Genomic DNA, 25876 nt, shown 5'->3' on the forward strand with positions numbered 1-25876 from the left:
TTAGGAAACTGGGGCCCAAGGTCACACAGCTGGTTAGTGGGGCAGAGCCGAGACTGGCACTTAGGTGCCTGAAGTCTGGCTGCAGAACCGAGGCTCTTAACCACTAGGCTATTAAATAGTAAATTTATTATTTCATTGTGCTTTTTTAAAGAGGTGAAAAGTGGTCAGCATTTTAGTCATTCTCCTGACAGTTGTAAGAATCAAAATGTGGGCAAGAGGGGCAGGGCATGGGAAAGACTGTAATTCAGAAGCCATATACCCAGTTATTTGCTGTGATTTAGAGTATAACTTTACCACACTTAAAAATGACAACACACAGCTTTCTGCTATATAAAGTATGGAATGAAACAGGAAAATAACTTTGGATTTTATCAAACTTAGAGCTAAAGCAGACACAGTAAGATTTTTTTAATTTGCCAGATATTCTTTTAATGAGAATTATAAAAGACCAAAAACATTTTTTGCAAACTGCCTTTTTAAACAAATGATTTGCTTTTAATTACAAATACTGTGCATGACGATGCCTTCTTTTGCAAAAACCAATAAATACAAGAACAAATTTTAAACATGTGATTTATCCAAGATATTTGAAAAAGGAAACAAAAGCCTGATTTGCAGTCCTTATAAAAATCAATTTATTCTCTAACCTTTCAAAGATTTAAGCTCAAAGATGTGACTCATCTGTAGAAGAGAGAAAGAGACAGACCATCTTACAGATGCTTTAAATAGCTTTTGATCATTTTTCCAATGTCACCTTTACTTTCTGGAACTCATAGCTTCACAAAGTAGCTGATTTTAAAATATTTCTAATGAACTGATTAATGGGGCAAAAGAAAATATTGAACACATGTTATAAACTTTTACCATAAACAAGTATGCATATCAAAAGACACTAACTTTAAAATGGTACAAAAAAAAGTGAAGAAAAACCTGAATTACAGGAAAGAAAGTCAAATTTATTTAATGAAAAACTAAAATTAATAAAAATTAGCAAATACACACACAAAAAAGCACGCAGCAGCACTATGTATTGACTCACAAAGGGGAAAAGCAGTGGCCCATGACCACTCAAGATGGCTTGTCAGTTAAAGGAAAAAAACCCAAACACGCACGCACACACGCACGCACACACTCCCACGCAAAAACAAAACAAAAAAAAAACTATTTTTCAACAATACAATCAATCTACAACAAACACAAAACTCAATTATTTTACAATGCTTCCTTTCTTAATACAAAAGATGCCCATCTTGGGTGTATATACATATATTTTTTCAGTGGTTTACTGTTGACTTATTTTTAAATATATTAGTGTTACTACATGCAACTGTTTCCTGTATTTAACAGCCTTTCCTTTCATTTACCTTCATGTATCTAGCTTCCACCTACCAAAAGAATTTTAGGTTGGCAGGCAGATGGGTGCCTTATTTTCTGTGAAACTGAAGTTTTAAACACTGGCCAGAAAATGTTTGATTGCCATTTCAACACATGGAAATAGTTACATTGATGCCTAAATTGCCATTTTCTGCAAAAAGCTGTGCAATGCTGGTGTCAAAGACTAGGCAGTCACTATTCATAATGGCTGTTGCAATTCCTTCATGAATAGATCGAGGAGTCGCTTCCCAAGTCAATCGTCGCCTGTGACCATTTAGCTCAAGTCGGTAAGCAAAATTTTCAGCTTGCTTGCGTGTTCCTATCAGCTGTACGATTGCAAAGAACTGCTGGTGACCATCGTATTTTTCCTGTTTCTCCAAGACTAACATGAAGTGAAAGCCAAAACAGGACTGCATCATCACCCAGTCAACAGCACCAGGAAGATTAATGTCTGTAGCAAGGAAAACTATATCCTCTCCCTGTAGGGTTGTAATGGACTTATGCTGATGCATCAGATGGGGCATTACAGCATCCAGAGAGCCTTGCCATTTACAGGAAGCACCAGGGCACGGACAGGAATAAGGCCTAAACTCACAGAGCTCTTCGTGGTCTGCTTTTTCTGTGTGTGGCAGAGTTATTTCACATCCAGAAGAGGCATATTTACAGGGGAAAAGTACTGAATTAGCCACTTTCTCCATAGCCAAGTTGCGAATGGATCCCAAAGGGCCCCGGCAAGTTGGACAACATGTGAGCTTTGGGCGACAGTTGCTACAAACAAGATGGCCACTCTGACATTGAAGAATGGGTGGTAACACATAGTCAAAGCAGACTGGACACTCAAAAAGACTCGCCAAGTCATTGTTGGATGCAGTTGTGCCAGTCAGGGCAGGTACCCTCTGGGATGGTGGACACTTCGAGGTACCGGTAGGTAATGCTGTAGCAGTCTGACGGCTCATTTCTGAAATAAATACATAAGGAGGCAGGAGAAAAATAATTATAACCATGACTTATTTTATAAATAATGTTTACATGCCAGAAGTACTTTTAAAGTTTCACGCAAAATTTACTGAGCAAAAGAGAAAGAAAAATAAATAGCATTTAAAAAGACACTAAAAAATAAAATTACACTGAATGTGCATTTTATTAGGATCTGTACACTGGATGAGCTCTCTTTTCAAAATGTTCCGGAAAACATTTGGAACTCCCTTAATCGTCTTTGCATAGACTACATGGAATAATAAATGCTAAAATAGAAGATGGACCATAAGCAACTAGAGAAACTATACAAGGAACTGAAGTTTAATCGAATCTGTTTTGCTAGGACTCTCTCCCTGAGACTCCCTTACTCTATTTCTTTCTAATTTGGAGTCGGCTATTGATAGGTACAAGGAGTTACAGGTGAAGTCCTGGATAAAATCGGCACTCTGTATCCACTGTGTGGTCTGCATCCGAGGACTTCACCACAGCCATAGACTGAAAATATTCAGAAAAATGTACAAATAATACAAAATTTTTAAAATACAGTCTATAACAACTATTTATGTATTATTTACATTGTATTAAGTAATCCAGAGATAATTTAAATTATACAGGAGAATATGCACATACATATACGACACCATTTTCTATCAGGGACTTGAGCATCCTCAGGTTTTGGTATGGGGAAGGGGGTCCTAGAACTAATCTTCCGAGGATACCGCGGGATGAGTGTAGTTCCAATGCCCAAGAATCAGAGAACCTTCCATTAACTCTTCTTAATGGTAAGCAATTATCTACTCTAGAGGTGTACGTTGGGAATGAGGGGAGGGGTCACAAGGGGAAAGGTCTGCTGCCATCCCATTATCCATCTTTACCTAATTAAGTCTTCCCCCCAAATTATCATCAGCCAGGTATTAATGTTATTTCTTACCGATTAGTGCCCACCTCAAGAGTGAGGGGATGTACTCGCTAGTGAAGGCAGCAAAAATATAAAAATAAACACACAACAAAGGTGAATGAAGGGAGACATGGGAGAAATGGAGGGCCATCTCAAAACTTTTTAGTCTGGTAGAGAAAGTATATCTTTCTGTTCTACTTTCAATCCACAATATGTATCAGACATAATGAACAAAGGAGGAGAGTCAGGAAGAGACAGTGAAAAAGGAAAGAATAAAGATGATAGCACAGCACAGATAATATACCATACTGGGGGTGGGGGATGAAGTCAACAGGTGAAGAACCCCTTGCAGCCTAGGGTTCTCCAGCATTGCTGAAACATTCATCAGCAGAGTAATCGACATTATTTAACAGGTAAATGTCATCTGGAAGAAATAATCGACAATGTAACTAGTCAGGCTGAGTCAAACATAAAACAAGCAACTTTTCCCAGGAAGCTACCTGGGCATATTGCAGGCCACTATTTGTCTTGGGGGTGAAAAAAAGATCAGTCGATGTCCTAAGAGTGCACTCCTAGTAACTCTACTAAGCCACATTCTTTTTTTTTTTTTTTTTTTTTTGAGATGGAGTTTTGCTCTTGTTGCCCAGGCTGGAGTACAATGGCGCCTGCTCACTGCAACCTCTGCTTCCCAGGTTCAAGCAATTCTCCTGCCTCAGCCTCAAAAGCACCTGGGATTACAAGCGCCCACCACCATGCCCGACTAATTTTTGTATTTTTAGTAGAGACGGGGTTTCACCAAGGCTGGTCTCGAACTCTTGACCTCATGATCCCCCGGCCTCGGCATCCCAAAGTGCTGGGATTACAGGCATTAGCCACTGCGCCTGGCCACTAAGCCATATTACAAAATTAAAGCTTCAAAATTAATGTTTTAACTCAATTATAGTCATTATTCTGTTGCAAGGAACTTTTAAGAAACAATGTTGGTTACCAATGTGACCAAGTAAATGCAACTTGGGTTCTAGATTACCCAAGTGGTTACCAACTGATAGCTTAAATGAGGACTTAGAGTGAAGGAAAAATAAAGATTAATTCCACATCACTAAAAGGATATTTTAAAGTTCAAGAGGCAACAAAAGTGACAGAATTCCATCATAATGTGTCTCATCATATGGACTCAGAACATGAATCAACTCTCATCTGAAGCCCAGTGTGACCCAGGTGTTCTGTCCTCTGACAAAGGACTATAAAGGAGCTCTCCTGTAATCCAGTTTCCCTCTGAGTAGATTCTTTGTACATATGACATCCATTTTATGTCACTTGTAAAACAGTGGGCTCAGTATTGCCAAAACACCCTGGCTGTATGCTGTATGCCTACTGCATGGTCCAGTTTACTTCAGTAAGAAGCATAACAATTACAAAGTGGCTCCTTGGGCACAAAACAGTCTAGTCAACCAATGCCTTTCAAATTGCTAAACCAAACCAAGGAATCACATCCAAGGGCAGTAAACTCAGTTTATATTTAACACAACATAGCTACAGACCAAGAAAAACACTGTTGTTCACAATTTCTTGACCTAGCAATAGTTATACATTTATCATCAACAGTTCAGGCTCACAATACATCTTTACCATTTTCCAAACACTATAGAAAGCACATTTTAACTCCTATTCAAAGTGTGAAAAAGAAGCGAAATGTGAACGGTATTTCTTGTGAATGGAGTATTACAGGACAGCAACTGCTAAAGCCTCTCAAAGCTCCAAGGGTGGAACCCAGCTCCATCTTGAAACAGAAAAGGAATCCCAACCACACAGCCGCCCTGCAGTAGGAACTAAGGACAGCCCTGCAGAAGTCATGACGTAACCTGAAGTTTGATTTAAACATAAAAAAGCACAGCAACCCAAATGAAACATGACTGAAAACCTCGGAAACGGCTGGATTCTGCTGCAGCCATTCCCTAAGCCAGACAGGTTCCACTGACTAATAGGGTTCAAGCTTCACAGCCTCAACAACCTATCCTCTTAATGTCAATACCTTTTCTCTTCCTTGTCCTGGACGCTGGTAAACATGTGAACAAGACTCCCCTCCAGGAGTACAGAGAAGGTGGAGTAGCCTTTCCCGTCATGAGAAGTCAGGCCGCGCATTGCGTTTCCCCCAAGAAGTAAAGGAACAGGCCCCTCCTGGGCACTTTCTGCTCCTAAGGACAGAAGACCCAAATTCGCGTCCGAGGTCAGGATCCAAATATCCATTTACTTCTCAGAAGCACGAGTTACAGAGGTGGAGAAAGGAAGCCTTTCCATCCCCAGGAGGCAACCACACCTCCCTATGAGCTCAAATTCGGCTGCATCTCCAAAAATGGGAGCCACAGCTGCGCTGTCCTCCAGCGTGCCCTAAGCTTTCGTCCGTCTCCCAAGTTTGTCTTCTCCAGATTCACTCAGTAGGCTCCTGCCCAGCTCCGGTGGAGGCCGGGGATGCAGGGGGCGAGGCGCTCGCTGCGAAGGAAGTGCGCTCCCTGAGCCAGCTCAGGGACTACTGCAGAAGCCTGCCTGCTGGAAAGCCATTTGGAGCCTCGGCCGGGGCTGGGCCTGCGTTGGGAACGCCCACTCCAACCCGGGGCGCCAGGGCCAGCTCAGGGCGCGCAGCGCGCAGGGCGGTGCCCGTCTGGCTCGCGCAGGGGTGGGGCTGTGCTCGCAAGCCCCGCCCCGCAGCCCAGGGCGGGGCCCCGCCACCCCGCTGTTGACCCCATCCCACCCCAGCGACATGGAGCCTTCCTCAGCATTTCCACCAGTTTAAAATTAGGTAGAACCATGCTGTTTTCGGTAGGTCACAACAGTCGAATATCAGCAGTTTCTCATGGTTTCGATCTAAGAGCTACAGAGTATCTGGGAAATGCGTGCCCACACCGGCGCTACACTCCCGGTTCATCATGCGAACTCCAAATTTTAAGAGTGAAAACATTCTCCCTAATTCATTCAACAGCTATTTACCGGGCATCAACTACCATATTTACTCAATTCTAGCTCACTTCATTTCTCCTCCTATCGGCACTATATTTTAAACTCTCCTTCCCCGCTGTGAAAAGACTTCGCAGGAAAAGTAGTAAGCACACTTCTGCCACATTAAACTCCTACTTAAACCTCCTAAGAGATTATACTCTTCCCACTCTGGGAAAACCATCTTAAATGGCCTCATTAAACACAGAGTAGCTTGTTTTGTTTTTAAACAAGCATTACCCTTGCCCCAATAAAGTCCTGGGCCTCAGATTTGCATTGCATCAGCTAGTGCGTGCAGAGGTTTAACCTGTCATTACATCATGCTTAGGGCAGCCTCCAAATGCAGCAAGAGCTGGCAGTGAGGAGTGAACCCAATGCAAGGAATTGCAGATTGATTACCCACTTTCAGCAAGAAATTTTAACTCTAACCACTTCCTCACTGTATTAACAGTGTGTCCAATCACCTCAACCTCATTTTACAATACAGGCTACACAAAACAACATTAGGAAAAGAAATATAATTGAAAATAGACACAGTCGGGCCAGACTATTTTTTTTTCTTTTTTTTTTTTGAGACAGGGTCTCACTGTTGCCCAGGTCTGAGTGCAGTGGCACAATCTACACTCACTGCAGCCTGGGTCTTCTGGGCTCCAGCAATCCTCCCACCTCAATCTCCCCAGTAGCTAAGACCACAGGCTGGCACCACCACTCTCGCTAATTTTCTTTGTATTTTCTGTAGAGACAAGGAGTCCCCATGTTGCCCAGGTTGGTCTCGAACTCCTGGACTGAAGCAATCTGCCTACTTGGCCTCCCAAAGTGCTGAGCCACTGTGCCCGGTCTGTATTTTTATTTTCTAATATTTATTCATTCGACAGGTCTTAAATTTCCCTAGAGAAGAAAATTTCATATATTTTAGAGAAACTTCCACAGAACTATGAGAGAACCAAAATGTATACAACAAAAAGATGACTGATTATTTCTCAAGCAAAAGATATTTCACTGTTTACCAAACTCCAAAAGATCTGTACAGAGTCTTACAGCACACTCTGAAAACCACTCATCTATAGACAGGCCCCTCTACGTAATTAAGTTAGAAAAGTGGAAGCATTCTAGAGTCATCTACCCTTGGATTCAAACCCAGGCTCCCCTAGTTATTCAGCTGTAAAACTGGACTGTTTCTAGACTCAAATGGCTTTTGTCTAGATTGAGAAGGGTAATTTATGTGTATCATGGGTGGTACATATTCCAGAATATTTAAGTTTAGAGCTGAGAGCTGATTTAATTGCCAAGTCATCAATTAGAAACCTAGAATTTGTAGATTCCAAGACACACACTCCAAAAGATGCCTTAAGCTTGCAAAGGTTATCAAACATGTCTGCCAAGAATCAACCACCATTTAATTTTTAGCACAATAAACCTTAATTCTCAACTAGGTAGAATTTTTATTTACACTAGTTTCACAAAGCACTGAAAAGTTCACAGAAGTACCTTAAGACAAGCCCACAGAATCCAAAAACTGGCAAAAATCCCAAACTTACCAAGAATGCACTATTACCGACACTTTCTAAAGCCTACGTCCCAAGCCCAGTTTGGTATATAGTTTAAATAGATGTCAATCTAAATAAAAACATTTTAGAATCAGCCTTTAATGTTGTCTTAGTAATTTCAGAGCATTCAGCCATTGATTTACCATGCATACTTAACAGTAGAAAGATAAACTTTTTTTCTCAATTCCACGTGGCAATCTTTGTTTCCTTTTATAAATTACTTATAAAAGTTTAAAATGGAAAAATGTAGTCAGATATGGAAAAAAAAAGCATAATATATTGTAAATGAAGTTACAAATAGAACATAGGAGGGATGGGGTGAGAAATCAAGAGGACTACAACATCAGACCCATGAATCAGTTATCTGTATGAGGATACTGGTGATTTTTAGCTGTCTTTTCTCCAAAGGGGACAATAAACTGCATTATAAAGTCTGATTAACAACTATGAAAACAGTCAAAATGAGCAAAAAATAAAACATGTTTATTCTTAATTTAGTAAAAAACAACAACAACAAAAAAGAGCCGGGCACGGTGGCTCATGCCTATAATCCCAGCATTTTGGGAGGCCGAGGCGGGTGGATCACCTGAGGTCAGCAGTTCAAGACCATCCTGGCCAACACGGTGATACTTTGTCTCTACAAAGTAAATACAAAAATTAGCTGGGCGTGGTGGCATGTACCTGTAATCCCAGCTAAGTGGGAGGCTGAGGCGGAAGAATCACTTGAACCTGGGAAGTGGAGGCTGCAGTGAGCCGAGATCCTGCCACTGCACTCCAGCCTGGGTGACAGAGCAAGACTCTGTCTCCAAAAAAAATAAATAAATAAGGATAGGATGCGATTATCACTACCCCACCTCTAGTAACACAAAAATTATTCTTAGAAACAATAAAATAGGGCCGGGCGTGGTGGCTCAAGCCTGTAATCCCAGCACTTTGGGAGGCCGAGGCGGGCGGATCACGAGGTCAGGAGATCGAGACCATCCTGGCTAACATGGTGAAACCCCGTCTCTACTAAAAAAAAAAAAAAAAAAAAAGAAAAGAAACAATAAAATATAAAGTACAGGTATCAGATCACAAATTTGCTCTTTCCATTAGAAATCTTAATTAAATAAAACTCCTCCATTCAAAACACTAAGGTTTTTCTTGTTCCCAGAATGCCTTTTGGTTAAAAGGGTGCTTTCCAAACTCATCTGACATTGTGGCAGGTATTATGTAGAAAATGTTTTACGTTAAATTTACGTTAAACACTGCTTCTATTTTAAGATTTACTTGCTTCTCACACAATGACAAAATTAAGGCAAGTCTCTTAAAAATTCAACGAGTTAAAAATGACAAAAGTTAAAAACTCAAACACTGTTATAAGATAATGAGGACAATAAATTAAACAATCTATAGTTTCCAGAACTGTAGCAAAGCAATAAAATGATTTCTTAAAAACTGTATGTTTTTCCTAAAACCTCCATTTTCCCTGAAGATAATTCTGAAAACTTTGCAGCTACAGAAGAAGTTACTAATAGGTCTAGACAGATTGATTATTGGAGATGAGGGAAACCCAGGAAAGCTGCTGTCAACAGAAGACAGAGGAAAGGCAAATCCTGACTTAAATGCATTCAAAGCAAAATACAACCCCTTGCTAAATCATTTTATTTTGAGGCTTCCAACCAAGCTAAACATTACCATATATATGGGGTTTGGTGGCTCATACCTGTAATCCCAGCACTTTGGGAGGATCACTTGAGCCCAGGAATTTGAGACCAGCCTAGACAATATACTGAGACCTCATCTCTACAGAAAAAAAAAACAAAAAAATTAGCTGGGTGTGATGGCATCCGCTGTAGAGCCAGCTACTTGGGAGGCTGAGGTAGGAGGCTCATCTGAGTCTGGGACGTAAAGGCTGCAATGAGCTATGTCTGTGCAACAGAGTGAGACTCTGTCTGGAAAAGAATAAAATAAAGTGTAACATCCCTCCCAAAACAATGCAAGCCCTTCAGCATGCCAATAGGAAAACTTTCCCCTTCCCACCAGGCACAATAAAGATTGTACTAAACTCCTAACTTTGTCAAAGCAATTAATCAAACCTAACTACCCCTGAATCCTTAATTTTGTGGTGTAATCACAATACTTCAAAGAAAGTTTCTGAAACGATTACGAAAGTGATTAACTCTCCATCTTAGTCTAAGTCTGAAGCTCTTGCATAAATTCCGCAGCTTTGAATCCTGGTCACAACCCCTCTTCCCTAAGAACTAAGTAAACTATGCCCACTGTCTTCTGCTATTCAATGATGTAGGTGAAAAGCCTAATGCCATTTTCATTCTCAACCCTTTGCAGATAACTTTCTGATATGCTAAAGCATTTTCCAAAATACACAGGTATCCTCAATCTCCAGCAAGTGAACAGAGACTGATGGCAAGAATGGCCACTCCCTTCCCTTTCCCTTAAGTAGGAAGAGCCACATAAATTCTGATTACATTACTCTTGTAACTTCTTAACTCCCTCTATATAAGTTTTCATGCTTAATTTTCACATCTTTCCCTCGACCTTGATTGTTGGTTGTCTAAACACAGAGGCAAAGTGGAGACTTCCCGTTATTCTCATTAATGAAGAACTGCCCCAAACACGTATTAAGCACCTACTAAGTGCCAGGTATACTCCTCAATGGTTTACATATGTTCTCATTTAACCTTTCCAAAGACCAAAGTTAGACACTTATCCCCACCTTACTTAAGAAAACAGATTTTCGGCCGGGCGCGGTGGCTCAAGCCTGTAATCCCAGCACTTTGGGAGGCCGAGACGGGCGGATCACGAGGTCAGGAGATCAAGACCATCCTGGCTAACCCGGCGAAACCCCGTCTCTACTAAAAAAAAATACAAAAAACTAGCTGGGCGAGGTGGCGAGCGCCTGTAGTCCCAGCTACTCGGGAGGCTGAGGCAGGAGAATGGCGTAAACCCGGGAGGCAGAGCTTGCAGTGAGCTGAGATCTGGCCACTGCACTCCAGGCTGGGTGACAGAGCGAAACTCCACCTCAGAAAAAAAAAAAAAAAAAAAGAAAATAGATTTCAAGGCCAGGCGTGGTGGCTCCCACCTGTAATCCCAACAACTTTGGGAGGTCAAGGCTGGCGGGATCACTTGAGGTCAGGAGTTTGAGATCGGTCTGGCCAACGTGGTGAAAACTTGTCTCTACTAAAAATACCAAAATCAGCCAGCCAGGTGTGGTGGCAGGTGCCTGTAATCCCAGCTACTCGGGAGGCTGAGGCACAAGAATTGCTTGAACCCGGGAGGGGGAGGTTGCAGTGAGCCAAGATTGCACCATTGCACTCCAGTCTGGGCAACATGAGTGAAACTCCGTCAAAAAAAAAAAAAAAAAAAAAAAAAACGAGTAAGAGCAAGCTGGCACATGCATGTAGTCTCAGCTACTCAAGAGGCTGAAGAGGGAGGATCATGTGAGCCCAAGAGTTCAAGGCTGTACTGCACCATGATTGTGTCTGTGAACAGCTACTGCACTCCAGCCTGGGCAATATAGTGCCTTGAAATAAATACAAGCACAGCCAGATGTTTTGTTGTCTCTAATCTCATCTTCTTTTGAATAACCCTAAAAGACAGTATGTATGTTCTCCTTACTTACCCTGGTATGAAATATTTAATTTAGCATTCAAAACATCTTTTCCATATTTACAAAAAGTTGTCAAGAAAATAAACTTCCTAAAGTCTTTAAATTAAACCTTTACTTTCCATCAAAGTGATAGAATCACATATTCTAAGTCTGCCATTAAATTATTAGATATGAAATCAAAGCAAAGTGAGTATCATGGAGACGAAAGAGCAGAGAAGAGCAACAGAACCAGGCAGAGGGTCAAACAGGCTTTTTCAACTTTTTATTTCATACCACACATTACTAAAAAAATTTAAATAACCTTAAAACTTCTTAGCAACACACCTGAAATTAAAATTATTGATACTATGTCAGTCTTGATTACAAACTAATCTGCAATATAAGCAAGTCACAGTGTCTAGATAAAAGCATTCAAATACTACTTAGTTATCTGAATACAACCATTTACTAACTTATGTTCTATATTCTCTCAGGATACAAAATTCTCAAACATTCCAGTGCACACTTGCTCTTATACTCCATCTTGGCATTTAAGCTGTGCTTTTTAAAACCTTACTTATAAAATTCATGGTACCTAGTTCTACACTCTACCATACAACACATTCAACTTCACATTGCATCTGACAAATCTGGCAGGTAAGCATGTACACACACAGAGAGAAAAAATTTTTTATAGCACATCAAAATTAGCAGTAATCTATAGAGTTTGTGATACTACACTAAGCATAAAAGAGCATATTGCTAGGAAGACTAAAGAAATTAAAGAAACGGTTAAAAGTCACATTAGCGAGTCCGATACATTTTGACTGATGGCTCTTTACTAGTAAAATTGAAAAAAAGTAATGGAATTTATAGGAAAGAAATGCCATCTTTTAAAAAATCATGGAGCCTTATTAAAATTCAATTATATTCAGTTGAAATAGTTACAATCTGTGTTGACAAAAGCAGTACCACCTGAAACTCTAGCCAAACCATTTTAGTTACTTCAACTAAGGATGTAACACAAGAATTAACAACCTATACTAATTTCCCTCAAACTAAGGAGTTTCACAAGGAGCTCACATTTCTCTAAAAATTTAGTATTTTACTTTTGTGTTTTTAATAGTCTAAAAAACATATCAGCACATTCTGAATCATCTGAATACACCTGCTAGCCATGTAATTAAATGCCTCTATTCATATTTATGGCCACAAGGGCTCTAAGTTGGTCCTACAGTACTCTAATTACACAAGCTAAAGAGAAAAACTGAGGTAGATCTAACACATAAATAATTCATTTGTGTGACGCAAAATGCTGTCATGGTTTCCACTAAATGCCATCATGGTTTCCACTAAAACACTTATATGTCAGTGAAAAAATTAAGATTTCATACAACCACATGATACAGGGCAATTAAGGTATGCTTAACTCAAAAAGAACCTGCCTGGTAACAGTCAATTTTGTAACCGTTAAGTCAACCCCATAAGTGCAGTTTCAAGACTAAAATTCAGCCAACAGTATCCAATATTTTACTGAATCAGTAATTTGAATTTCAATGGTTCTGTGGTTTTGTTTGTATTTAAATTGCAAGTTTTGAACTGTCAGCAACACCTGACAGAGTTGACAGATCACTGGACTCCTGCTAACTAACACTCTGTTTGCCGACTTCACATACTCTTGGTTTTCCTCTCACCAGTCACTCCTCAGCTTCCTTTTATTCCTGCTGAAACTGTAGCTGCCTATAGATTACTGCAATCTCTTCCAAACCAGTCTCCCTGTTTCCATCCTTGTCTCCCACCCTTGCAACCTAAGATGTTCTTTTATGTACACTGGTACCTTAATAATCTCATTCAGTCTCCTAGTTTTAAATTCCATCAACATGCTAAGGATTTCAAAATTTTTATCTCCAGCCCAGATTTTAAAAATAAACACAACCCTCCAGATTTGCCTGAAACCCCAGATTTGTACATCCAATTGCCCCTTCAGGGGGATGGCCAAAGAGAAACTCCTTATCACCTCCCAAAATCTCTCCACTCAGAGTCTTCCTTATTTCAACTGATACATTTCATCCTTATTTCATCCTTCCAGTTACTCAGGTCAAAGCCTTCAAGTCAGCCTTGATTCTTCTCTTTCACAACATACATCTAAAACAGTCAGGGAATCTTATTGTACCTCCCTTCAAAATATATTCAGAATCCAACCATTCCTCCCTACCTCTACCACTGCCATCTAGTCCAAGCCACCAGTATCTCTCATCTGGATTACTGCAATATCCTCCCAACCAGTCTCAGTTTCCAGCTATGCCTCTCACCCTCACCACCTAATATGTTCTGAGAACAGCAATTAGATTAATTAATCCAGCTCCGTTTTATATCAGATGACATAAATCTCTGCTCTACACCCTCCACTGGCCACCCATGTTAGAGTAAAAGCTGAAATCCTAAAAATAGCCCGTAAGGGGCCACTATGATAAGGATACAATATGGTGCTGTGTTCCCATTACTCTGACTTCATCTCCTACTTTGTTCCCCTTTACTCACTGCACTGACTTCCTTGTTCAATGGCAATGCTAGGTTGCTCCTTTGGGACTGTGCCTTAAAATACTTTTCTCCTGAATATCCACGTGGCTAACTCCCTAACTTTCAAATCTTTACTTGTTACATTCAATGACTCTCTCTCAGACCCTCTATTTAAAATAGCAAGCAGCACCCTGTCCACTGCCCCTCTGCGTACTCCTAAATCTTTGCCCATCTCACATCTCCTATTCTTTTCCCCGCAAAGAATGTATCATCTTCTAACAGACTACATAATTAACTTACTATTTTTTATTTGTTGTTATAGGTGCCCCCTGTCCTCAACTGGAAAGTAGGATTTTTGTCTGGCTCAATTATGTATCCCAAAAACTTAATACAGTGCCTGGCACATAGTACAGGCTCTAATAAATATTTTTTGGGTGAATAAATAAATCAGAAAACAAGAACTTTGGACTTTTGGGCAGCAACATAAAGGGTCAGAAAGCAACAGAACAATGCTTTACAATTCTCTAAGAAAATTATATCCTAGAATTCTATACCCAATTATCCTGAAAGTGTTGAGGACAGAATGATGACGCAAGGTTTCAAAATACTACCTACCCTGGATATGTTCTTAGGAAGCTCCCGGAAGATAAGCTCTTCAAATACAAGGGAAGCAACCAAGAAAGAGAACAGGGTTAAATAAACAGAAGACTGCATCTAGGAGAAAGGTAAAGAAACTACTGGAGATAATGACACCTTTATGCTAGAAGAGGGCAACTGAAGGCATCCAAACAACCTGATGGAACATTTAGACAAGCAGCAAGGAATGTGAGGTAGCATTAACAGTAAGCACAGAAGAAAACAAAGCCAAAATAGGAAGGAAAAAAAAAGGTATTACCAACAAAAAATGCAAACTAAAGAATGCAGAGAAAGAAGTAATCAGTTTATTACATGGCTCAAACTGTGAATAACTTTGACAGTCAGGATAATGCAAATAAAAACCTGAGTGTTACCAACTAAATTAGGAATGTAGGAATGAGAAGGGTATGCACATGTGATGGGGGCAACAAGAGTTAAAGTCACAAAAGGAAATCAACAAAGAAAGCCAAAAACTGAAATCTAAAAACAATAGAGGCGTGTTATTTAAAGACAAAGATAAATGCAAAAATAATAAGCTAAAAGAGGTCACAGTGATGACTGAGGCACGAGAATCACTTGAACCCGGGCATGGAGGTTGCAGTGTGCCACGATGGTGCCACTGAACTCCAGCTAGGGTGACACAGTGAGACTCTAAATAAGAAGTCTATCCTCTAATCCACACATGTTGGCAAAGGAGTAGATGTGTATGGATACCTGTTTGTAACAGTAAACTGAAAACAGCCCTAAGAAAGCAGTTAAATTATGGTCCACAAAACAGAATACTGTGCTGCCTTTTTTAAGTAAAATGGACTCATATATCAGACCTACTAACATGTAAGAATCAACTGTTTAAATTGGGGGGAAAGGCCGGGTGCAGTGGCTCACGCCTGTAATCCCAACAACTTTGGGAGGCTGAGGCAGGCAGATCATTTGAGGTCAGGAGTTGGGAGACCAGTCTGGCCAACATGGTGAAATTCCATTTCTACTAAAAACACAAAAATTATCCGGGCATGGTGGCAGGCACCTGTAATCCCAGATACTAGGGAGGTTGAGGCAGGAGAATTGCTTGAACGCAGGAGGAGGTGGAGGGTGCCATGAGCTGAGATCAGGCCACTGCAATCCAGCCTGGGCAACAGAGCGAGACTGTCTCAAAAATAAATAAATAAACAAATGGGGGGGGGGGGCAGAAAAAAAAGCCGCAGAATATACAAATTACAATTTCATTTAGGTTTAAAGAAAAAAAAAGGTAAGTATAATAGATATGTACATTGATGTATCTATTTTCATGTATGTATGCAGGTATGTAGCATGTAATGAAACAAAAGAAACTGGAAAGACATCCAAACTGCAGAATGTAGTTTAATGGTTTAAGATGCAGGATCAAAGAGAGAGCAAGTCTGGAATCAGACACCAGAGAGAGATGGGACCACTGTACTACAGTCACACGAAGCATCAAGAACCGTAAGAAACAGAGACTGTAAGCACAAATTTCATCGTTTGAAATTACAGTACATAGTTCAAACATTATAGTTCTTAGAGGTGATAATCATAAGAAATACTACAAGAATTTAGGTCAGATCAAAGAAACTAAAATATCTTTGGCTGAGTAGAACAAAAACAATGTGAAGCACACACAGACTACACTAAAATGTCTACAACGGTTACTTTTTAGTAATCAGATTATAATCATTTGGGGGTGAGGGGGGATTTCTGTATTTCTCAAATGTTTCATAAAATTATTGGCAATAAAAAATATTACACTTAAAAATTTTAGTGCACATTTTATGTTTCCACATTTTCTGTTAATGAACTATTAGTAACTTCTACAAAATATAAAATACAGAATTCAAGAGCTGATTTTCTCCTTGCTTTCACTTTTTTTCTTAAAATTCCTCAAATAGATGGATACTTACAGGAAACTTAAAACCAGCCTATTCACAAAAAGCTACATATTTTGTAGATGTTTTTTTTTATTATTATAAAAAAAATTCTTTTTTTTTTTTTTTTTTTTTGAGACGGAGTCTTGCTCTGTCGCCCGGGCTGGAGTGCAGTGGCCGGATCTCAGCTCACTGCAAGCTCCGCCTCCCGGGTTTACGCCATTCTCCTGCCTCAGCCTCCAAAGTAGCTGGGACTACAGGCTCCAGCCACTTCGCCCGGCTAGCTTTTTTGTATTTTTTAGTAGAGACGGGGTTTCACCGTGTTAGCCAGGATGGTCTCGAACTCCTGACCTCGTGATCCGCCCGTCTCGGCCTCCCAAAGTGCTGGGATTACAGGCTTGAGCCACCGCGCCCGGCCTAAAAAAAATCTTAATTTTTTTTTTCTTGAGACAGAGTCTCGCTCTGCTGCCCAGGATGGAGTGCAGTGGTGCAATCTCAGTGCACTGAAACCTCCACCTCCCAGGTTCAAGTAATTCTCCCGTCTCAGCCTCCTGAGTAGCTGGGATTACAAGCGCTCGGCACTATACCTGGCTAAAATTATCTTAAATTTAACATTTTAAAAGTTAACAAAATTCATGATAGGCCCCTTCTCCTCACAAACTCAAAAGAATACAGTCTGCAAAAATTAACTAACATCTGTATAGACAAGTTATCCGAAGTTGTTCTAAAAAAGCTAAATCAGGGCCCTTGATAAATTTTTAAAAGTAAAGCTACTTTACCCAACAAGCCTGAGCTCTGGCCAAATTCAAAAGAGCAAAATTTAATGTGAAATACAAAGGAAGGAAACCAGGAAGAAGTTTTTAACAAGGAGAGGATTACTTCATTTTGTTAAACAAATTATTGAGGTAGTCTTTCCAAGGTAGAGTCTTTGCAGAGAAGCTAGGATACACTTACATTTACTGTACCAACCATCACTAGACCAAGGTGGTCGATGTGACACTAATAAATAACTATACCAAGTACAGTGAAATATTTTCTACAAAATTCAAGACGGGCACTGAATTCCTTAAGAAAATAAAACAAGTAAGTTCAAACATGACTGGGCAACCACAAACCTAATGAAAGGTTTCTGCCGGCATTATTCTGGTCATACCTTGTCTATAACATTAAACCTAAAGTTCTGGAAGGTTTTTGTTTGTTTTTTTGAGATGGAGTCTTGCTCTGTTGCCCAGGCTGGAGTGCAGTGGCACCATGTCAGCTCACTGCAACCTAAGCCTCCTAGGTTCAAGTGATTCTCCTGCCTCAGCCTCTGAGTAGCTGGAATTACAGGGGGATGCCACCACGCCCAGTTAATTTTTGTATTTTTAGTAGAGACAAGGACAGGGCTTCACCATGTTGGCCAGGCTCGTCTTGAACTCCTGACCTCAAGTGATCCGCCAGCTTTGGCCTCCCAAAGTGCTGGGATTATAGGCGTGAGCCACCATGCTGAGCCTCCTGAAGATTTAAGGGAAAAAAAATCATTCTAGAAATACTGGTCAGAAAGCAATTGAGATTGTCAGTGAAAAGAATACGACTTAAAAAACAAAAGAGGGCCGGGCACGGTGGCTCAAGCCTGTAATCCCAGCACTTTGGGAGGCCGAGACAGGCGGATCACATCACGAGGTCAGGAGATCGAGACCATCCTGGCTAACACGGTGAAACCCCGTCTCTACTAAAAATACAAAAAAACTAGCTGGGCGAGGTGGCGGGTGCCTGTAGTCTCAGCTACTGGGGAGGCTGAGGCAGGAGAATGGCGTAAACCCGGGAGGCGGAGCTTGCAGTGAGCTGAGATCCGGCCACTGCACTCCATTCCCGGCGACAGAGCAAGACTCCGCCTCCAAAAAAAAAGAAAAAATACAAAAAAAAAACTAGCCGGGCGAGGTGGCGGGCGCCTACTGTAGTCCCAGCTCCTTGGGAGGCTGAGGCAGGAGAATGGCGTGAACCCGGGAGGCGAAGCTTGCAGTGAGCTGAGATCCGGCCACTGCACTCCAGCCCGGCCACAGAGTGAGACTCCGTCTCAAAAAAAAAAACAAAAGAAAGGCCAGGCATGGTGGCTCATGCCTGTAATCCCAACATTTTGGGAGGCCGAGGCGAGAGGACTGCTAAAGCCTTTGAGTTTGAGACTAGCCTGGGCAATATAGTGAGACCTTGTCTCTAATAAAAATAAAAATAATAATAAAATAAAATAAGAAGTACTGGGACATAAGGCTATTCAGCTGGTAACTTTGTCATGGACAAGCAAGTAATACTCCTTAATCACACAAAAAACATAACGTTGAGTGAAAGAAGCCAAACAGAAATGAAAGAGTACAGCCCGGGCGCAGTGGCTCATGCCTGTAATCCTAGCACTTTGGGAGGCCAAGGCAGGCAGATCACCTGAGGTCGAGAGTTTGAGACCAGCCTGACCAACATGGAGAAACCCCATCTCTACTAAAAACACAAAAAATTAGCTGGGTGTGGTGGTGGCATGCCTATAATCCTAGCTGCTCGGGAGGATGAGGCAGGAGAATCGCTTGAACCCAGGAGGTGGAGATTGTGGTGAGCCAAGATTGTGCCACTGCACTCCAGCCTGGGCAACAAGAGTGAAACTTTGTCTCAACAAAATAAAAACAACAACAAAGAAATGAAAGAATACAAACTGTATGTACTGTTCCATTCATATAAGGCACAAAATTAGGCAAAGTCAATCTCTGGTGTAAAAAGTCAAGAGGTGGTTTCCTGTGAAGGTGGCGGCACCTTGTTTCTTCGATCTGGGAGATGGTTACAATAGCGTTCCCTTTGTGAAAATTTGTCAAGCTGTACACATGATTTGAGCACTTTTCCATATGTATTTAGGCTAAATGTCAACAAAACAGTTTACACTTAGAAAATAAAAGTCCTAATATTGCTCTACGTATTCTCCTAGAATCTCCTTGAACAGCCAGATGCTAACATAAGCTAACACTTCACAGCCTCTCTCCTCTCTTTCCCTCTGCACAGTTCTTCAACCTGTCTCTCTCTACTACCCATTTGCTCCAGCAACACTCCTCAGGTCCTAGAGCAGTCCAAATTCATTCCTACTTCATGGGGCTTTTATCTGGCTGCACCTTCCATGTAAGATGTACTCCTTCCCACTTCAAAGAGCTAGCTTCTTATCCTCGGACACCAGGTCTCCCTTCCACGCCACTGGTCACTTCACAACACTTTGACTCCCTTATTGTACACTTCACAATTTGTAATTTTGTTTCTTTCTTTCTTCGCTAGAAGGTAAGTGGTAATATTTAGAGAAGTAACTTACTCAACTAATTTTTTTTACAACAAACACCTGCTGCATTAGTCAATGTGCTTTTGGATGCAAAGTAGGCAGTGTCCCTGCTCTCACGGAACTTAAAGTCACAAACACAACTAATAAGTGATAGAGCCAAGAGACACATCCAGGTCTGACTCTTAAGGGCTTGTCCTCTTAGCCACTTAATTATACTGACACTCTAGCATTACGACATGGGGGCTGGGGGCCGGGGGCAAGGAACAGCAATTTACTTAACAAATGTTCATGTACTAATAGAACTACGGGTTAGAGAGGTTCAGTAATCTACCCAAAGGAGCACAAACAGACATTTCAGAGGCTAAATACGATTATGAGCAAAGGCACATAGATGCTAAAGCAGTGTTCAAGGAACAGAAGAACCCCGTTGGCATAGGCAGGGCAAAGAGGAAACACAGGTAATAAGGCTGGCAAAGTTTATAAGAAATACTATGCCTTGGTAAAAACAAAACTAAAAGGCTAGAAGAGTATAAGGACAGTGTAAAGTCAGTCACTCAATAACTGTTTACTGAGCACCACCTATGTTCCAGAGTGTCCTAAACTCTTGAGACACAAGGATGATCAAGTCCTCATAGAGATTACAGTCTATTTGGGGAGGCATACAACTAAAGAAAAATTATAATTCAGGAGGATATGTTACAGTGGGGCCGAGCAGAGTGCTATGGGAACACAGAGATGACACCCAATTCAATGTGCAGAGTTCACAAACAGCTTCTCAGCTAGTGATGTCCAGGCTGAGATAATAGAGCTTAATAGGATCAGAGGGGCTTGCAAGGAAAGTCCAAAATGGCAGGGGAGTAATAAGAGAGGCCAGCTCAGGAGAGGCTATGTACTTATGAACCATATCAAGAACTTAGAGGACTTTACACTAAAGCCTTTTAAGTCAGGTTCACCTATTAGAAAGCTCACTTAAACTGCAGTAGGAAAACTGACTGTAAGCCTAGAGACCAAAACGAGACCTCTTAAAGGTAGAAGGAATGAATGTAAATGTGAAGAAAAGAGGCAATGCCAGCTTTGAGATAGAGAACAGAAAAAACATCTGCAAAAGATACCTGTATCTGAAAAAGAACTGTTATCCAAAATATGCAAACGTGTCTGAGCACAGTGGCTCAGGCCTGTAATCCCAGCACTTTGGGAGGCTGAGGCAGGCAGATCACTTGAGGCCAGGAGTTTGCCAGGCTGGCCAAAATGGCAAAACCCTGCCTCTACTAAAAATATAAAAATTAGCTGGGCATGGTGGCTCATTCCTCTAATCTCATCTACTCAGGAGCTACTCAGGAGGCTGAGCATGAGAACAACTGCTTGAGCCTGGGAGGTGGAGGTTGTAGTTAGCTGAGATGGCACCACCACACTCCAGTCTGGGCAAGAAAAGTAAGACTGTCTCCAAAAAAAATAAAACAAAAAACAAACAAAAACTCACCAATGAAAAAACAACCCAACTTAAAGACAGTCAAAAAGACCTTAACACCCCACCAAAAAAAAGATATATAGGTAACAACAAGCATATGAAATGATGCTCCACATCACATGTCATCACGGAAATGCAAATTTAAAACAGTAAGATACTACCACAGGCCAGGCGCGGTGGCTCATGGCTGTCATTCCCCACTTTGGGAGGCCAAGGTGGGCGAATCTTGAATCACTTGAGGTCACGAGTGCGAGACTGACCTGGCCAGCATGGCAAAACCCTGTCTCTACTTTAAAAAAAAAAAAAAAAAAGCCAGGCGTGGTGTATGCCTGTAATCCCAGCTACTCAGGAGGCTGAGGCAGGAGAACCACTTGAACCTGGGATGTGGAGGTTGCAATGAGCCGAGATCACACCATTGCATTCCAGCCTGGGCAACAGAGTGAGACTCTGTCCCCCCCAAAAAAAAAGAAAAAGAAGAAGAAAATACCACTACACATCTATAAGAAAAGAACGGCTGAAATCCAGAACAGTGGTACCTCCAAATCCGGCCAAGGATACAAAGCAACAGGAACTCTCATTCATAGCTTGTAGGAATGCAAAATAGTACAGCCAATCTGGAAGACAGTTTGTCAATTTTTTACAAAACTAAAGATACTCTTCACTTTGGGAGGCTAAGACAGACAGATCACTTGAGGTCAGGAGATCGAGGCCAGCCTCGCTGACGTGTTGAAACCCTGTCTCTACTAAAAACCCAAAAATTAGCTGGGCATGATGGCAGACGCCTGTAATCCCAGCTACTTGGGAGGCTGAGGCACGAGAATCACTTCAACCCAGGAGGCAGAAGTTGTAGTGAGCTGAGATTGTGCCACTGTACTCCAGCCTGGGGGACAGACTGAGACTCCGTCTCAAAAAAACAACAAAACAACTAAACAACTAAACATACTCTTACTATCTGATCCAGCAATCACATTCCTTGGCATTTACCCAAAGGAGTTAAAAACTCATGGCCACACAAAAACCTGCAAATGGATGTTTGTAACAGCTTTATTCAGAATTGCCAAAACTTGGAAGCCAACGGAGACATCCTGCAGTAGGTGAATGGATAAACCAACTGTGGGTACATCTAAACAACAGAATATTATGCAGCCCTAAAGAAATGAGTTACCAAGCCACAAAGACATGGAGGAAACCTAAATGCATATTACTAAGTGAAAGAAACCACTGTGAAAAGGCTACATATTGTAAGAGCCCAACTACACATATGACAGTCTGGAAAAGGCAAAACTATGGAGACACTAAAAGTAAAAAGATAAGTGGTTGGGGGTGTGGGGATAAATAGGTGGAGCACAGAGGATTTCTAGGGTGGTGAAAGCATTCACGTATGTCATTATATATTTGTCTAAACCCATAAAATGTATGCCACTATAATCTTTAGGTAATAATGGTGTGTCAATGTAGGTTCCTCAATTGTAACAAATGTACCACTTTGACGGGGAATGATGATAATGGAGGCGGTTACACGTGTGGGGACAGGTGCTACACGTGAAATCTCTTGTCTCTTCCCCTCAATTTGCTATGAACTTAATGCCGCTCTAAAAAATAAAGTCAATTTTTAAAATCTGCATAAGGGGATATATGGGTCTACATCTCAGCAGGCAAAAAGACTGGAGGCCAGGCACAGCAGTTCACACCTGTAATCCTGGCACTTTGGGAGGCCGAGGTGGGCGGATTACTTGAGCCCAGGAGTTTGTGAGCAGCCTGGACAAGATGGCAAGACCTGACCTGGTCTCTACAAAATATTTTTTTAAAAAATTAGCCCAGTGTGGTGGCACATGCCCCTAGTCCCAGCCACTTGTGAGGCTAAGGTGGGAGGATCCTTTGAGCCCAAGAGTTGGAGGCCGCAATAAACTATGACATCACCACTGCACTCCAGCCTGGGCAACAGAGAGAGACTCTTATCTCAAAAAAAGTTAAAAGACCTGAGTGTCATTTGAATATGGACAGTAGTAGGTGAGTAAACAAATATGTACTGAGCACTAGGTACTGAGGATATATATTAAAAACACACTGGCCGGGCGCGGTGGCTCAAGCCTGTAATCCCAGCACTTTGGGAGGCCGAGACGGGCGGATCACGAGGTCAGGAGATCGAGACCATCCTGGCTAACACGGTGAAACCCCGTCTCTACTACAAATACAAAAAACTAGCCGGGCGAGGTGGCGGGCGCCTGTAGTCCCAGCTACTCAGGAGGCTGAGGCGGGAGAATGGCGTGAACCCGGGAGGCGGAGCTTGCAGTGAGCTGAGATCTGGCCACTGCACTCCAGCCTGGGCGACAGAGCGAGACTCCGTCTCAAAAAAAAACAAAAAAAAAAAACACAATTCTTGCCTTTATGCAGCAGATGTTCTAGTAATCTAGTAACTATAGCCATGCGAACTAAATCATTTAAAGTGCATTAGAAATACTGCTATTTTGAAGAATACTATTAAGGATACTTATTGTAACAAGGAATATTTCATCCCCATTTTTTTGGGGTGATGGAAGACTCTGTGGATTTCATACAGATTTTGTTGAAAGAGAGGGCTGTACCAAAAATATCCAGATTTTAACATTTTACAAGGTGAATATGGGAATTCCACAAAATTCTGTAATAAATCTCTTTAAACAAAGAACCTCCAATCTTTAAAAACTGTGTAAATCAACTGCTTAAAAATACGATTTCAGCAGTCACCTAAAACTTTGCAAATTACTAAACTTTGTTACCCTAGTTATGTAAGATCTGTTTTCAAAACACCATACCCACTGAAAATCCTACTTGTTATGCTATGTCATTACCGACATAGCTAGATAATTTCTTTATAACTCCCATTTAACCTAATTATGCTTCTTAATTACAGATATTAAGAAAGAATATTTTTCTACAGCAATTTTGTAAGAACTTCCCGAAGCTTAGAGGGAACAGATTAATACTTAACAGATGTAAAGTGCATTAAAATTGTTTCTGAATTTCTACTCTGTGGAATACTTACCCTGAAAAGTTATCCGTTTCATATCTATTATACGTATTTCAGTTTAAAATATTAAATGTTACTAAATTATGTTGGAAAGATGCCAGTAATAAAAAAAAACTGGCATAGTAAACTTTGGGGAACAAATTCTGGATATAATTGCAACTACCCATCCAAGATTACAGAACTCTGTATCTTTATTTAAATTTTCAGAATGAAACACTACACAACCAATTTGTGTAATCCACTTTGAGTCTCACGATCTACCAGTCTAAAGTCCTAACGGCTAACTAAAATCCTCTCCACCATAATTTGAGCCAACATCTCCCAGATAAAATTGCCAGACCATTGCATTTGCCACCACACTACATTCTGCTCTTCAGTAACTTTTAAAAGTGATGGTAACACCACACATACCACCATAGATACACTCAAGTATTCTCTGTCCCACTTTTCCAAGTTGGTTAACTCAAGTCCTTGAAAGTGAACTGATCAATAAATCTAAACTAGCTAAAAGGAGACCTCATTTTAATCAATTTGATTTTTTTTTAATCACAAAGATATAGTCATTCAAATCCCTGGCCATAGCAATTTCCAAAATGCCACCATCTCAGCAAGTCTGTTAATTTATCATACAAATATTGTCCTTTTTAACAACAAAATGCAATGAAAGAAAAAACCCAGCACTAAAGATCTGTGACCTGATTTCACAAATTCTGGCCTATGCACTTTCATCATACCAACACATCATGCCAAGATAACCTCGTAAGTTTAGCTATTAAACAACAGTCTTAACAGTAAGCATTTGTTGAGAACTTAGCATGGGCCTGCCACTGCTTTCAGTGCACCTATTGTCATCTCACCAATTCTCAACAGGGCTTGAGGTAGACACTGTCTTTACAAACCCATTTTGCAGATAAGGAAAGCAAAGCACAGATATGTTAAATCTGCCCAAGGTCACAAACCGGTGGAAGAGGATTTGACCCAAAGCAGACAGTCGGACTTCACAGCCCGTGCTCTCAACATTCAAGTGCTGAAGAGTTAACAATTTACCCTTGACACCCGCTATAAGCAAAGGTAAAATGCTCAACTGCTAGGAAGGGGCAGTCAGAGCACTGTCCTATATCCAGTATTCACGGTCTCTCTGTTTGTTCATGGCCTCTACGACTTTGGCCGGACTTTTCTGAATGTCCGAGCGAACACCCAAGCCGGACTTTTCTGAATGTCCGAGCGAACAAATTATGTATCTTTCCAGGAAAGGGCCGAGGGCGAAAAAATACCTACGCATCGGTGAGGCCCAGCTTATTCACTTTCTTAAGTTATAAATTTGGGAGAGTTAAGAAAGGACCCCAAACTACCCAGCAAATGAAGCCTAGGAAATGCCAGGTTTATAATAAGCTAGAGCTTCCCTGGCACGCCGTTCACGCGCTCTCTTCCCTAACTACATAAACAAGGGAGGAGGCTGCATTCTTCCCACTGCACAATGAAGCCTCCCGCCGAAGCGGCAGGAAGAGCGCAGCCCCGTCCGGGACGGCTCCAGCCGGGTGTCGAGGGCAGAGAGCCGAGACCGAGGCCGGCCGAGCGGCGCGGTGCGGCCCGGGCCTCCGGGCGCCGGGGGGGGGGGGGGGGGGCAGGGCCCCGGCAGCTGCCCGCACTCAGCTGACCTCCGCCATGTTGGCCGCACACCCCGGGACCCTCCACAACAAAGGCC

At 41.4% G+C, this 25876-nt stretch overlaps 1 protein-coding gene across 2 annotated transcripts in view; it reads right to left on the bottom strand.

The window, feature by feature from the left end:
• Positions 1-403: 403 nt before the first annotated feature.
• Positions 404-25876, bottom strand: part of SIAH1 (siah E3 ubiquitin protein ligase 1) — a 26378-nt gene continuing 905 nt past the window's right edge. Inside the window, exons 1-2 of one of the 2 annotated variants that reach the window (XM_023189615.2) lie at positions 5283-6789; positions 404-2332 (exon numbers count right to left, since the gene is read on the bottom strand). In XM_023189615.2, coding sequence (XP_023045383.1) covers positions 1482-2332; positions 5283-5373 — 942 coding nt within the window. In that variant the 5' untranslated portion in view covers positions 5374-6789 and the 3' untranslated portion in view covers positions 404-1481. Of the gene's footprint in view, positions 2333-5282; positions 6790-25876 lie in introns of those variants that run through there. The other variant, XM_026456892.2, reaches the window with a different exon arrangement.

The sequence above is a fragment of the Piliocolobus tephrosceles genome, chromosome 17 (genome assembly GCF_002776525.5).
Source record: "Piliocolobus tephrosceles isolate RC106 chromosome 17, ASM277652v3, whole genome shotgun sequence".
Classification (NCBI taxonomy): domain Eukaryota; kingdom Metazoa; phylum Chordata; class Mammalia; order Primates; family Cercopithecidae; genus Piliocolobus; species Piliocolobus tephrosceles.